This window comes from Hipposideros armiger, unplaced genomic scaffold, assembly GCF_001890085.2.
Source record: "Hipposideros armiger isolate ML-2016 unplaced genomic scaffold, ASM189008v1 scaffold_1167, whole genome shotgun sequence".
NCBI lineage: Eukaryota > Metazoa > Chordata > Mammalia > Chiroptera > Hipposideridae > Hipposideros > Hipposideros armiger.
Genome location: NW_017732517.1, coordinates 128,859 through 144,470, shown reverse-complemented (window position 1 = coordinate 144,470; position 15,612 = coordinate 128,859). Strand labels below are relative to the sequence as shown.

The following is a 15,612-nucleotide window of genomic DNA, read 5'->3' as shown; positions in this document are numbered from 1 at the left end:
CCGGGCGACGGTGGAACCGCGGGCGCGGGGGCCGCGGGCCCTGGGGCCGCCACCAAGGCCGTGACGAAGGTGAGGGGCCGGGACTCGGGGCCGGGGCTGCGCGCTTGCGCCCATGTGCCCGCCCCCGCCCGTCTGCCCGCCTGCCCGCCTGGTGGAGCGTCCGGGAGGGGCCTCCGGGGGCTGGTCAGCGGGCGGACGGGCGCGGAGGCTGGCCACGTGATGTGGGTTTCCCTTCCCAGGTCGGGCCGGCTCGCCTTCTCCCCGCGGGACCCCCTCTACCCTGCTCCTGACCCGCCCCTTTGCACCCCGCTTGGCTTGAGCCAAGACCGAGGCAGCAGCACCCTCACGAGGAAATTGGTCTGGGTCTGAAGTGCCCAGAACAGAGCAGCATTTTTCGAGTGACGTCTACTCCGAGTAATTTAGTGTTCTGACTTTAAGCCCAGTAGTGGGAGCTGAATTCTCTAGTAACCGCATTTGTGGCAACTAATTGGCATTACTTGGTCTCTAAACCCCTAAAAGGAGAAGTCACATGGCAACGTTGAGGTGAATATTTAGTTGTGGGCTTCCTATTTGACTTCTTCCTTCGGCTTTTCCTGGTTGCTTTTAAAGTAACAGCTCTCGTAAAGGGAGCCGGTGGAAATAACAGTGTTTGACTGCTGGGCACGTTTGTCCTCCAGCCTCGTCGACCTCGGGATCAAGCAAGGGCTTCTGCACTTGAGGTTCCAACCACTTGATCTTTTTCATAGTCTAGTATCTGCCTTAGTGGTATTTTTACGAAATAGCTTTCATTGATTAGATGGTATGTGTTTTACAGGATGAAGATGAATGGAAAGAATTTGAGCAAAAAGAAGTTGATTACAGCGGCCTTAGAGTTCAGGCAATGCAAATAAGGTATGGTCTGGTTACAAAAAAAATGTTTAGATAACACTTAGGATAGGTATTGTATGTTTGGTTTTTCTTTAGCCCCCAAATAGAATCATTGTAGCCTTGTGCTTCAGATACACTTACCTAGGACTCTAATAGTGTCTATTCTTTCTTTCTGTGATGGCAGTCATTCTATATGCTGATCAAATTAGCAGCCAACTCCAAAATCCTGGGAGAGCTTGCCTACTTCCAGTGCTGGTTAGGTTATTTTTATTTGAGACAGCTAAAATTGATTTTGTGGGTTCAAAATATTTACTTTTAATATTGGTGAGTTGAGCATAGTTTTTCTTTTTGTTTCAAAAACAACGTGGATGGTTTTCAGATCCTCTTCTGATAAACAAGTTAGTATATATTCTTGTAACTGAAATACACTTACAGAGAACAGATTTTACATATTCACACAGTGAAACCAACTTGTGTAATCAGCACCAAAGTCAAGAAACTGAACATTACTGGTAGAGAAGAAAGCTCCACTCCTAACACTATAAGTTAATTTTCCCTAGAATTGTATAGAAATGAATCATATAGTCTAAGCATGTTATTTTTAAAATTCAAGAAAACAGTAATTTTTAAAAATTGAATTGGCTTAAAGGATTTGAAATTAACATTTTATCAAGTCTAATCTAAGGTAGTCAGTTTTAGATTCATGTAAATGTTATATTTTGAGGGGCTGGTAAAGGAGAAAAAAAAAGGTGAATACATGGTTCCATTGATTTAAAATTAAAAACCCTTCATTCCAAGTTTAAAGAAGTAAACGATCCCAATGAACTGCCTCAAGTTTGATGGTTGCTATTCGTATATACCAGTGACCACAAGGCATAGTGGAGAAAATAATTTTCCTTAACAGAATACTGTCTTTTGACCTCTCTAAATGGTAATATTTATGGGCTTAACATAACTCATTCAAAAAGCAGGGTTAATATTTTTGACATTTGTTGAATACCTACCACAGGTAGGCATTAATGTCCTAGTTTCTTCACATCATTTCATGAATTTAACCAAAGTGAAGCCTGATTAGTGGGAAACTAGGAAATGCAGGTTGTTCACTTTGAGATTCCTTTGTAGTAGTGTTAAGTAGAAGTGTTAGTTTGGAGTTTCAGCTCTTAACCTTTTGGGTTTATGGAACTGCATGTGTGTGGAATAAGGCTCTTGGCCTGCCTTTCTGACTGCAAATTCCCGAAGACTTGAATGACGGAACTTAGTGAGCAAGAGCAGCACTTGACAAGGTGAAAAGGTTTCAAGTTCACTGAATTTAGAAATTGATTTTGTTATATTATGGAGGATATTTAAACTGTACTTATTTTTTGTTATTGAATATATATCCCATATCCATATTCAAGGTTACTTTAGTCTTCATTTTTCAATATTAGCATCTAGTCAGTGCCCCTAAGTGGCCATCCAGAGGTCTTCCTCTAACCTACTTACATTGGAAAACATACTTTCTTCAAGAAGCTGTTTTTGTGGATCCTCAGTCACTATGGAGGCTAGGATCTGTATTTCCATTGCCTTTATAAATCATTCAATAAGGGAATCGAACAGCTTTCAGGAAAGGTTTGAGAGTGAGAAGCCATTTGACGTTTAATAACAATGACTAAAATTTTCACCTTATATACTCAGTATCCTTGTAAACTGTGTATTAAATGTTCTTGTCAGTGAAACTCAATAGGGTGAGGGTCCCTGAGGAAAAACACATCTTGTGTAGAGTGGTTACTCACATAAATGGAATGGAGTTGATAATGTGGCAAAAAGATGGACTTTGGGGGAAAGACAAACCTATGTTTGCATTTTAGCCCTGCTGCTTGTGTGTGACCTTGGGCGAGTCACTTTACTTTTGAATGTTGGTTCTTACCTGCAAAATTGAGCCAACTATTCAGGGTCATTGTGAAGATTTTGAAGAGGATGTTTGTAAAATACTGAGTTGGTTAATATGAGTCATCTTCTCTATTCAGTGGGTAAATTAGAACAAGTTATTCTTGGGACTTTATCTGCTGTTTAACCGTGAGGCACCTTATTTACAATACCCAAGATTTGAGAAGGGGTAGTGGAGTCACATACAATTATCGTGACTAATTGTCGTGAGACTAGGGTGAGTCAGTTCACTGTGGACATAACAGGAGAAAATTACATGTTACAGGTGGACATTAGTATAACCATACAAACAAAAATCCTTCTCAGAGTGTTCAGCATTGCTAGAGGTCTCGAATGATTGTCTTCTATGGCAATCTGTTGGGGCAGAAGCCCTTAGAACAGCGGTTCTCAACCTGTGGGTCGCGACCCCTTTGGGGGTCGAACGACCCTTTCACAGGGGTCGCCTAAGACCATCGGAAAACAAAAAGATACTTACATTATGATTCATAACAGTAGCAAAATTACAGTTATAGAGTAGCAACAAAAATAATTTTATGGTTGGGGGTCACCACAACATGAGGAACTGTATTAAGGGGTCGTGGCACTAGGAAGTTTGAGAACCACTGCCTTAGAAGGAAAGAGAAATGAGATTTTTCTTTTCCCTGGGATTTGGGAGATGATGTTCCTTTTGCCTTTAATCTGTTATCTTTTCTGTCCATGAGAGGCAGCCTTGCTATCTTAATATGGGACAAGGAAAAGTTGACTTAAAAGATCTTGAAATTCACAGCCTTTAAACTTCAGAAAAGTTGCAAGAATTGTGTAGATCTACCAATCATTTTTGCCACATTTGCCTTGTCTTTAGTTAGCTGCAGATATTGCATACAGTCTTGAAGTTCTTGACACAAGTCCTTATAGTAGGTTAGCAAGCTTTTATCAAAGATAAGTACATTTGAAAGGGGGAAATTTTAGTAGCAACAAACATAATATAGTAACATCCTATCTCACATTTACCAACTAGCGCAAGATTTAAGTACCAAGGGTATTATTATATGGGCATGCATCAAATTTTGTGTCTAAATTAATAGCTCTTATTCAAGGTCATGCCATTATAGATAAGTTCTTGAGAGGGAAGTCATTGAGATATGGTGATGAAAGAAAGGGCCTAACACTTGAGTTTAGATTTTTGGCTGTGTGCCTCACCCACCTTTAAAATGGATTTTTGGGAGAAAGAAAGATTTCATTTAATACTTGAAGTTACTAATTTTTGAGCATTTGTCATGTTTTAGTAAAGAATTGAGAGTTCTTGGAGCCCAGTGGTTTTCTAGGAACCTTAAGAAATCTAGACCTTTAAACCCATTAGGCAGGGCTAGTTAAATTGTCCTTTGAAGAGAAGAAATTATTCCTGTGTCCAAACTGGATTTATTGTAACAAATACTTGTGTGATTACTGTATGCCGGACATTGTGCTGGGTCTTGGGGATGTAAAAATAACTCATACTCGACCAGACACCAGCAGATCATTTCAGTGGTATGCATGGTGCGATGGAGCCCAGGAGAGAGACACTTAGTCTACCATGAATTGAATCAATAAAGAGTCCTTGGATGAGGTACAGTGACATTTTGTTTAAGCTGCCAAGCATAGCTCATCAGATCATTTCTATCTCGCCGTTTTACTGTTGTTAAGAGTTGTTGGATAATAGTGTCAAACCAGTGGAGATGCCCAGCATTCCAGTAGAAGCTCAGTCAGGTCTGGATTTTGTTTTAGCTGCTTCCTCCCCTAGCGTTGGGGGAGGGGGGCCAGGATACGTAAATTCTCATGTAATGTCCCTTGAGATGAGGTAAGAATGTTCTGTTCTTTATAAATACACTGCTGCAGGATGTGTATTCCTGAACAACCTTATTAAAGAAAGTAAATTCCTCATATCTAAAAATAGAGAAAATTTCTGTGTCATCTTAGAGCTGTAAAGAGGATAAAAGGAAATAAGCAACCTAAAAGAATATGGGCCCTGGAGTCCTGCTGACTTCGCTGTGCTACTTTGTAGCCCTGGAGAAAGTACTTAAATGTCTAATTATCAGTTTCCTCATATGTACAATGGGTCCTCTCCCTGCTGTAGTGTTATTGCGAGGTTTAACTTTGTAAAGTGAGCAGAACGCTTCCTGGAATAGTAGATATTTGGTAAATACTCTTTTTCTAGCACCATCATTTCCCCCACCCCACCAATTGTACCTTATAGACTTACGCATATTTAAGACAAGTATACTGTGATTGTGATATTGAATTTATGATAGTATTGTAGTGTTTAAAAACACATTTGGCCCATGAGTACCCATATATGTGGATCAAACATGGAATTTTATCCTAATTGTCTTCTGTGGAAATAATTCCTTGCAACATGGTTCTTGTTCTGGCTTTGGTTTTATAGACTTGGCATTTTCTGCAATATGTAAATATGAAAAAGTACTAGGATATTTAAATCATATTTCTACCCTGCCATTGGTGCTGTGGCATTTTGGCAAGGCTCTTAGCACCTCTGGGCCTTCGTTCCCTCTGTTGGGTGAAAGGTTTTGCCTAGGTAATTTCCAATGGTTAGCTAATATTTCAGAATCTTAAGCCAAAATACTAAGTTCTCTTCTTGTGACTATTATTACAGATATGCTATCCCTCTAATTAAAGAGACCACTCTTATTCATCAGTAATGCTTTATAATCTAGAGGTATTTTTAGATTTCTGATTGTTTTATTCACTCCTTTACTTGTCTCTGAAGGTGAAAAGATGATAAATTTCTTTACTAGACAGTAAAGGAATTTTTTCACTTGGGACTTTGAGTATTCTATGACACCAAACTGGAGTTTTTCTTTAAAAGTTCTTTGTGAGTTAGAAAAACAATAATATTTTTAGAAAGAACATTTGAAAAGAACAGCATATGTGTAAGAATTATCCATAATCCCTTCTGCTTAGGGATAATTAGTGTTAAAGTTTTTTGGTTTTTGTTTATTGCAAGCTGATAATTCTGGAGTTATTAATCACCAAATACAATAGTAATTTGAGAGGAAAGCTATTTAGAGTTTAATATATATTTGAACAATTGTGATTCAGCATATTGCTGTTTCGAAATGTAAATGACAACTGAAAGCTATCACAGCTAGGGTATATAAGAATATAAAAGGGCTGTGAAGGCACTTAAATCTTTGTTGGGGGGGTCTTACCTTACTGTCTGGCATATATTGGGTTTGCTGGGACATTACTAATTATAATTAGTTAATTGTAGCTGGGTGAGTAACATCCATAGTTTTACTCATGAACCAAGCAAATTACGTTATGGTGTAATTATAATACATTGGCATGGCTTCAGAAATGGGTAACTTTGAAAAAACAAAAAAATGGGTGGGAGACAATTCTGATGTTTGGATACCACTGTTAGAGTCCTGGATCAGTTATGACCACCATATCACTACCTTATAAACTTTAGAAAATAGTCATACTGTTTGGTGTCCATTTTTTAAATCTATTTATTTTATTACTTCATATCCATTTAAAAACATGTTTTTGTGCTTGGTTTTTTTTTCCAAGTGAAAACTATGTTTTTTTCCTTTTATAAAGGTGGTGTATGTGCTGTTTGTGTGAAAACTCAAATGAATATTAAAAAGCATAATAGGAAACACAGCATTTACTATATGCCAGACACTATTCTCAGTGTTTTATGTCTGTTAACTCACTTAATCTTCATAATGGGGCTGCTATCCCCTTTTTACATATGAGGAAACTGAGGCCTTCAGAAGTTATACTCATGTTGGTTTATATGACATGAAATTATTCCGTGTTAGTAATTGCTTCCGTGTTGATGTTAGACCTAACATCAATTTAAATGGCTGTATAGGATTTTATGTGTTGACGAAAAGAAAAACTAAAGGGTGGCTTGACCATCCATCCATATTCTCCATCCTTTTTTCTCTCAAACTATAGTCTAAGTAAAATCTTGCTATAATTGCAGATTGTAGATGTTTGTTCCATTCTCCCTTTCCTGAAAACCACCCTTGGTCTCTAAATTCTGAAATTATGTATGATTGGGAACAATTCATATGATGCTACCATTATCATTGAAACTTTTTTATAAGTGTCTTTAAAGGTGACCATTAGCTATTCAAGAAATTTGTTTTATAGCCAGGACTTATCTTGTTTTAATAGAAATGGAAGAAAAAACACACTTAGATGTCCTTTTGCAGAAGCCAGGAGAGGCCATGATGTTCCCAAGGTAACATAGTCAGGTGGGAGTCATCTGTATATTGTTACGGCTATGATCAAGGATCAGGTATCAAAAGGAGAAAATGTCTAAAAGAGTGGAAGGCCAGGGACAGAGTTGCATGCAATAGCCATGTTTTTTTTTTCATAGGAGGGAAAAGGGTAGTAAGAATCATGGAGATTAAGAGACTGAAGACCTAGGAAAACCACCATTGTCATGGGAAATAATTCAGGGAAAAGCTTGGTAGTCTGTGCCAGGTGCATCATCAGCAAGGGCGAAGAGTTGCAAAAAGGAGGTTTGATTTCCCTGCTGTGGAGCCAGCAGTATAAGAGAGACAGGGTATTTGTGCTTGGTAATTTAGAATGTTCAAGTTTATATAAAATATAACAATCCAGTAATAGAAGTTATCAAAGGTACCTTGGAGAAATTATAGATTTCTGACTCAAGTAGATTCAAGAATAAACAAAATTTAAAATGACATTAAAAAAAAAACACTGCAGGCAGTCTTAGGATGCTGTTTTACCACTGAGGATATCTTTTGCATTTGTAATCACTAGTAAGCCAAAGACAGTTCTTGTATTCTCTTCCTTTTTCAATGGGTGACACATATCTGGTGTTAGGGACCAATTCTGTATATCCGTGTGAGACAGTAGAGATTGGCACTAATTAAATACGTAGCTCTGATGTAGGCACTGACTTGTTTTCCTCTGTTGGAATGTGAATTATTCTGATTTTGAGAGTATAGTGTGACATACTAATGGATCAGTAAGTTAAATTACACAACTTTAAAAAACCATTCATTTGATCGCTAAAATATGCTTCCCGTAAATGCCTGTTGGTTCACTCTGGTCCTACAAAAATCTAGTAATTGTATTTTGAATCCTTCAAGTTGCCTTTTTCTCTACATTTCGGGTTAGAGCCACCTCTTTTCCCTCCCTCAGTTACTTGAGCCAGTTGCTGGGGTCCTGTCTTTCCCGGGACAGCTATAAATAATCATTCAGATTGTCATAGCCTAGCATTTCAGTGTGTTAAATATTTCTAAATGTTCTTGAGTATATAAAAGGGAAGTGGAGACTGTCAGACCCAAGTAGTTTTCTAAACCTTTTTCAGCAATGAAATCCTTTTTTTTTTTTCACATGAAGTCAAGTGGGAGTCCCACCGTATAAAATAGATAATATCCTGTATTTATCTCTCTCTCCAATAGTGAAAAGGAAGAAGATGATAGTGAAAAAAGAGAAGATCCAGGTGATAATTGGGAAGAAGGTGGAGGTGGTGGTGGTGGTGTAGAAAGATCTTCAGGTCCCTGGAATAAAACAGCTCCGGTACAAGCACCTCCTGCTCCAGTAATTGGTAATCTTAATATTTCATTTTCATAATGTCTACTACTTATGTATCTTATTATTATATATGGTCAGCTTTCAGTTAAATGCGTGCTTGTGGTGGGGCTGAGTGGGGCTCTTTTCCATTTCTGGGAGAGAGCTATTTGTAGACCTATGTCTTAAAGAGTACCATGCAAAGGAATTTGGAAGTTAGGATACATACTTTTCTATAGGCTGCTTAAATTTAATTTAAGCATTTATTTCAGTTTTGGACAGCTGACTAAGGAATCACTGGCTACCTGTGTTTTCACCTGTGTTGGTCTTTTTTTTTCCTCCGTTCCTCATTTTACTGTCTTCAAGCATTAATTCTCAGAAGGGATGATTTTATCACTCCCAAGGAGATAAAAAATGGTTCTTGGTGGGGTGAAGAAATCTTAGATCATAGAGTGGTTTGTGGCTCATCAGAGGGCTAAAGTATGTAAACAAATGTGCAATGTATATCTGTGGTGTTAACATTTCTTTGTGGGGGGCAGTGGCGATGAGGAAATGTTTACAAAGGCTCCTTAGGAGGGCAGTAATGGAAAATCTTTGCGAAACATTGTTAATGTATACCCATTTTATACAGTAATATGAAGAACCTCGCCCCAAATATTACTGTGCAGAGATCACAGATATTACTGTGTCAATATTTTTGCATCCTTTCTGGCCTTTGCTATGAATGTTTTTAACTGCATCTGTCAGTGATCTCTAATGATCTCTGCCTTGCTAAATCCATTGCTGATTGGCCCTGTCTGCAGCATTTGCCACCGTTGATCATCCTTTTGAAACACTCTTCTGTTGGTTTCCAGGACACCCGTATTCTTCTGCCCCCTCATTGGTTGGTTCTCAGCCTCCCTTGCTGGTACTATAACTATCCCCTGCCTCTTGGTGCTAGTTTGTTCCAGCACTCAGGCCTTGCCCCTCTTGCCTATCTACCATTCCTCCCTTGGCAGTCTGTACACGCCACTGACTTTTAAACTTTACATCATCAGCTCAGAGCTCTCCCAAACTCCAAACACGTGTATCTTAACCGCCTACCCAGTATCTCAATCTTAATATGTCCAAAACTGAACTGCTCATGTATCTGCCCCCACGCCCAGCCTTTCTTATCTCAGTGCTATGCTTTCAGTCCCTTAGGCACAAACCTTAGAGTCATTTTGACTCTTATTCCAAACCTAAATCTAATCTGTCAGTAAGTTCTCTTTGACTTTACTTCCAAAATAAATTCATCAGACTGTTTATATGACTAGTTCTTAGCAGTTCCACAGTTCCCACCCTGGTTTTGAAGTAGCATCATTTTTTTAAATGGATTACTAAGGTAGCAGCCCCTTATCTAGTCTGCGTGCTTCTCTAGATATGCTGTTCCCAACTCAGCCAACAGCAAGGGTTGTGATCTTTTCACATAATATGGCAGAATATGTCCCTGTGCTGTTCATAAACCTCTAATGGGGTCCCCTCTAATCAGAGTAAAGGCTAAAGCTCTCGGTGACTTACAAGGCCTGCCTTGTGATCCCCTTTTTCTGACGTTGTCTTTCTATTAATCTGAACTTCCTCACATTACTACTGCAGGCCATTTGTACTGATATTTTCAGCCTGGAATTCTCTTTATGTTGGGAATTGGTAGGCTCTTTCTGTAAAGGGCCAGATAGTAAATTGAGGCTTTGAGGGTCAGGCGGACCGTGTTTTAATCACTCAGCTCTGCTATTGTAGCACAAAAGCAGCCATAGACACTACGCACACCTGTGAGTGTATTTGTGCTCCAGTAAAACATTCTTTACAAAATCAGTTTTTGGACCAGACTTAGCTTGTTTGCAAACTTCTAGATGTTTGCCGCCTCTTTTCAGGCCATTGCTCAATTTTTACCTCATCGCTGACAACCTTCCGGGACCACCTTATTTAAAATCGCAGCCCCTTCCAGCAACACACTTCCCCACTTTAATTTTGGGTATGGCATCTATCTTTTTACATATTTTGTTTCCTTCCACTGGAATAGCACTGTTCATTATAGTAGCCACTAGTCACATGTGGCTAGGTAGTACTTAAAATATGGTGAGCTGAATTGTTAATTTTATTTCATTTTTTTATCAGTCATCTTTAAAAGTAAAAGAACTTCACAGGCATTTTATTAAATATGTTTTTTACACATGGCATCTTATTTAATCCACTAACCAGGTAAAGAAGTGACTATCCAAATTGACTGCTGTGTAAACTGAGAGCTGAAGTCATCCTCGGAAAGGCAGTCCCTGATGAGACCTGTCTCCCAGGTCCTTTCCCCTTCCAATAAGTTCACTTACAGAACTCATTTACATCGATACTTAAACTTGTTCTTGGATGAGGTTAGAAGCCTACCCTAGCTAGAATAGTTTCACTTTCAGACGTTTCCTCAGATAACGAGCTTTCCTTCTGTTGTCTGGAGACCCTTCTTATGTCATGTATTGGTTTTATTTCTGTAATTGTTAAATGATCAGGATTGCAAGACTAGCTTATTAAAATGCCAAGCATTTGAGTATTTCCTCTAAACTGTTATGAAATGTTAGTTACAGAAACCCCAGAACCGGCAATGACTAGTGGTGTGTATAGGCCTCCTGGAGCCAGGTCAACCACAACAAGAAAAACACCACAAGGACCGCCAGAAATATACAGCGATACACAGTTCCCATCCCTGCAGTCCACTGCCAAGCATGTAGAAAGCCGGAAGTAAGTATTCTAATTACCTATCCTGCGACTGAAAGGTGGGATGTAGGAGATACAAAAATCCATGGGGTGGGGGGGCAGTTAAATTCTTAATGGTAAAGCCCAGGCCACATCTGACGGGCAGCTGAGAATGAGGGTGGGACTTAGTGCCCAAGAGCGGGAAGGATCCTGGATGGGACGAGGGGAAGGAGCACCAGAGACAAACTGTCGACAAAAGTTTCTGTTCTCCCTGGTTTATGTTCTGTAGCCATGACAATCTCACCCAGTTAGAGTTCTTTACTAAGTACATTAGTGTTGGTTTATGTTCCTTATAATATGGAAACAAGAAATGAAAGAGCAATATGTTCATTGTATTCCCAGTTAATGTGAATAGGTGAGAGATGCTGACATTTATAAATCTAACATTAAAATAATCTTATTTCAGCAGGTACTTAAAATGAATGCTACCTGGAGTTAAATGACCACATATGGCACATCCACATCTTACTTAGGAACATGAATTTTTTAAATTAAATAAAATGGGAAGAAATGTAAATAACATCAGATGGAACTGTTGGTTTTTTGGGTGGGTTTTAACATAAATCCCAGCCCTTTTGCCTCTTTGAGAGCACAGCTGGCTTGAATTTAAACCTCCACTTGGACTCGCTCCTTTGACCTGTCCTTCAAAATAAGGGGCAGAGATTCATCACACTCTTCTTTATCTGAGCCACTCCCATAAAGTAGAAGTGAGGAGAAATTGAATAATGAGCAGAACTTTACTTGAATGGGAAAATTGTCCTTGTGCGTAAAGACAGATGTATTGTCTATTATTCGCTACAAGTAGACTGAGCCTTAGAAGGAATCACCATGTTATTTGACAGTTTTTTAACTTTCTAGTTGTCTTCAAGTTGGTCCCAAAATAGGTTTGCAATTAATAGTATTCAGCAAGTTTGCTACTACAGAAAATGGGACCATCGAGCTTCTATCACAGTATTCTATGTTTTCTGTTCAATTGAAGTCTTAAAAATGGTTTGATACAGATTTTGTATACTATAGTTTTCCCCTCCTGTCTCTTCCTCAAGATTCTTCTAAGGGATGGCTTTTTTTTTGTTTTGTTTTTTAATTCAAGGAAGAATGTTTTCAAAACAACCTCAAGAAATATTTACTGATTACATTTATTTTCCCTTAGGGATAAAGAAATGGAGAAGAGCTTTGAAGTAGTAAGACACAAAACTAGAGGTAGGGATGAGGTTTCAAAAAACCAGGCCCTTAAACTTCAGCTAGACAACCAGTATGCTGTGCTTGAAAATCAGAAAAGCAGCCACACACAGTACAATTAAGGAACGGTCTTTGCTAACCCTTCTAAGGTAACTAGACCACAGCTAACCACCATGAACAGCCATTCGTCATCTGATCTCTGCTGGATCTACAGCAACTGATGCAGACCACTCGATAGAAGCGACCAGCCCTATTGCACTATGGAAGTTTAAAGTGTTACAACTGCTCTCTGTATATTGAATTTAGGGGGATTTTCATTGTTATAAATGTGTGAACTAGCTTCAGCAGTGTTCTTTCATAATTACTCTGCAAATACAAAAAAAAACCACACACACAAAAACTGCAGCCAGTGGTCATTTCAAAATCTTTTTATGTTCAGATACTGAGCCTTCGTAAGGGTTGACTACCTCAGATTTGCTGCACTCATTGACTTCATGTGGATCACAACTTCTGGATAAGACGGTTACAGCTAGTAAGTGTCGATGTGAAACTTGAAACCAGCTCTACTGGATTCCTATCAGAAATCCTACAGAAAGTCAGCCATTGGGTTCGATCTGCTGTGAAAGATGAAGATTTAAGTGACCTTAATTAACCTGACCTGTGCCCCCCTTCTTAAGGAATACTCTCTGTAGTGGGCTGTGGCTGTATCAGAGTTCCTGATACATGCCACTCAAAAGGAGCTGATGTGTTCAGATAATCTGTGTAGGGCTGTGATTTATTATTTAAACTTTGAGTTGTATTCTGAGGTAACCACAAATTCAACCAAACGTGGGTCCACCAAGTGGAAAAGGGGGTGGGAGAGGGAGTAATCTGTTTCTTTCAGTAAATTTTTTTATTTGGGTAGTGCTTTTTCTGTGTTCCACATTAAGGCCTTTTTTTTTTTTTTTTTTTTTTTTTGCTTTGACTTGGAATAAGTTCTTTGACAGAGCATATTGCTTGGTTAAGTAAGTAACCTGAAATATGCATTAGAATTGTGAACTGTCTGGTCGATTTGCCAATCCCTAGAGTGGAACCAAATAGCCTTGGATGTAAAGGGCAGTGGATGCAGGGGGCTCTCCTTCAGGTGCTGCTACAGCCTCCTCTAATCAGGTCTCAATGGTAAACTGCAGTGGAGAGGGTATGGTTGCTGCTCAGGCCACGGGATTCACTCACCTGTCCTTACAAGTTCAAAGCAACGTGAGCAGAACCTCAACCTAAAAAAACCCACTTACGTGTCATGGGTCTCACATGATCTTTGACAATTCCACATATACTTGTGCCCAAATGTTTAAGGTATTGGACATTTCTATAGATGCAGTGATTGTCCCAGCTTAGTTATCAACCTTCTGGTGTGTCCTTATGTTGTTCATTTGGAGAGTCAGGGGCGAAAGACAGGTGATGTAGCACTTCTGTTTTTAATAATTACAGCTTAAACTATCCAGTAATTTTTAGTCCTTAAAAGGGACTTCAGGAAGATACCAGGATTACGGAAAAGTTTCTTTCCATCTAATGAGATAGTCTGGCAATTTCATAGTTTTGTATCTTTGGTTCAATAGAAATATTTCAAAGTGGTATGTGACCACTTGATGCAGAGTCTGGGTGTCTCTATAATAAATCCCTTTGCCAAATGGCAGGAGTTGCAGACTTGCTACTGGCAAGAGTGAAGCAAATGGGTGAGTAAAACTATCCGGATGGAGCATTTTCCTTTGGGAGTTTAGTCTTGATGAAAGTGTTAATGCAGGAATCAGACTCCTAGAGGGGTTTCACTGTCTCCTGACGGGACCTGCCAACCATTCAGGGCAATAATGTTGGCGTTACTTGAGGTGGCAGGCCGGATGCCTGCCTTGTGATGTATTTGGGTGAGTTGCTGAGCAAGCCAAGGAGAGGTTGGATGATTAAGCGAGAAACAAATTCTTGGTTAAACTGAAAGCTTCATGTGGGAACCAAAAATCTTAACAAATTTCTTGGACCTTGAGCCACATGTTTTCCCTGAAAAGTATGCATTCTTTCCAGCGAAATTTTGTTGGTGGTTATGTTATTGAGGAATGAACTGAGATGGATATGTGGAACTTATTTAACGGCATACTGTACTAGAAATCAGAAGACCTGCAGGAGATTAAAACCAACTCTTGTCATAACTTTTTAAAAGATGGTGGAATTATCAAAATGCACATGAATCAAGTTTTAATATACTGTATGATGGGTAGATGAGGCTGTCCATTGTACCATTTCTTTCTTTGAATTCTCAGGCATGGTTTGGCAGTGCAAGAACTCTGTAACATTAACAAATTCAATAAAAGAAATATATGGATTTTGGAGTCTGATAATTTTTATTCTTAACTCTTAACCTATCCTTTATCTTTGAAAATGGTGAATTGATGTCATGCCTCTTTTGCCTGTAGGAGGAGGATAATCTCATCTCAGGAGTGAACTCTGTGAGAGAAGTTTGCAGAGTTTTCTGTTAAAAAAGCTGGAATGAAAGTGGCTGCAAAACTGTGATGAATGTTCTTTTCCAAAGTTAAAGCATTGAAATATACATTTGTATTCGTTATATTTATTATATTAAATTTTGTCATCTTAAACCCTGGCAAAGCAATCTGCGATCTTTACTATGCAGACTAAAGCTTGGAGGCCTTGTCTTTTGAGAAGCTTTTAAGTTTCTAAAATGAGCAGCCATTTTAAATGTCAGGATTTAGTCAGGATCATAGTCCCTAAATTTCTAAACTAGAGAAAGTGTATTTCAAGTCTTTTTGAGGGCCGGCTGAGTGGCTCAGTTGGTTAAGAGCTCGCTCAAAAGTTTGAGCTCTGAGCAACAGCGGTTCAAGTCCAGCCCGAGCTGAGCAGCTGCTGAGCTGCCAACAGATAGCAGGATGGCTCAGCTTAAAAAAGAAAAAAAAAAATAGCAACATTCAAGTCTTTTTGGTAATGGAGTTTAAATGTTTGATGTTAATTTACTATTTGGTCACTTCTTTACTTAAATTTTTTTTTCTTGATAGCCCCTATTTAAACTAGAACTCGCTTTGTCACTCTTCTTTCCTTTTAAGTTCCTCCTAGTTTTTTTTTTTAAAGATTTTTATTGGGGAATTGGGAAATGGGAACAGCGCTGGGGAATTGGGGGAAGAGGAACAGACAATTTGCTGTCGTTTTGTTCTTCAGTCTAGTTGTGGAAGATGTTGCTTCACTGGACCAAGTTGGCACCATCATTGCACTCTTCACGGGTGAGGCACATCAGTCACCAGCTTCCGGACGGCTGCTCACTTCGGCTGCTGGCCGCTCACACTGGCTGCCAGCTACACACGGTAGCCCATGGCA

The 15,612-nt window shown here is 39.1% G+C and overlaps 1 protein-coding gene across 9 annotated transcripts; it reads left to right on the top strand.

Annotated features, from left to right (window-relative positions):
* On the top strand, positions 1-14,611 carry CDV3 (CDV3 homolog). Of its 9 annotated transcripts, none has more exons than XM_019632724.1 (6): positions 1-69; positions 815-891; positions 6,958-7,024; positions 8,217-8,362; positions 10,908-11,067; positions 12,701-14,611. In XM_019632724.1, exons 3-6 carry the CDS (start codon positions 6,960-6,962, stop codon positions 12,705-12,707), a joined length of 378 nt encoding a protein of 125 aa, XP_019488269.1. In that variant the 5' UTR covers positions 1-69; positions 815-891; positions 6,958-6,959; the 3' UTR covers positions 12,708-14,611. The 9 variants fall into 9 exon arrangements, with proteins under 9 accessions (XP_019488269.1, XP_019488262.1, XP_019488268.1 ...); XM_019632717.1 differs by having other exon boundaries at positions 12,233-14,611; XM_019632723.1 differs by lacking the exon at positions 12,701-14,611 and adding an exon at positions 11,489-11,604.
* The last annotated feature ends 1,001 nt before the right edge of the window (positions 14,612-15,612 follow it).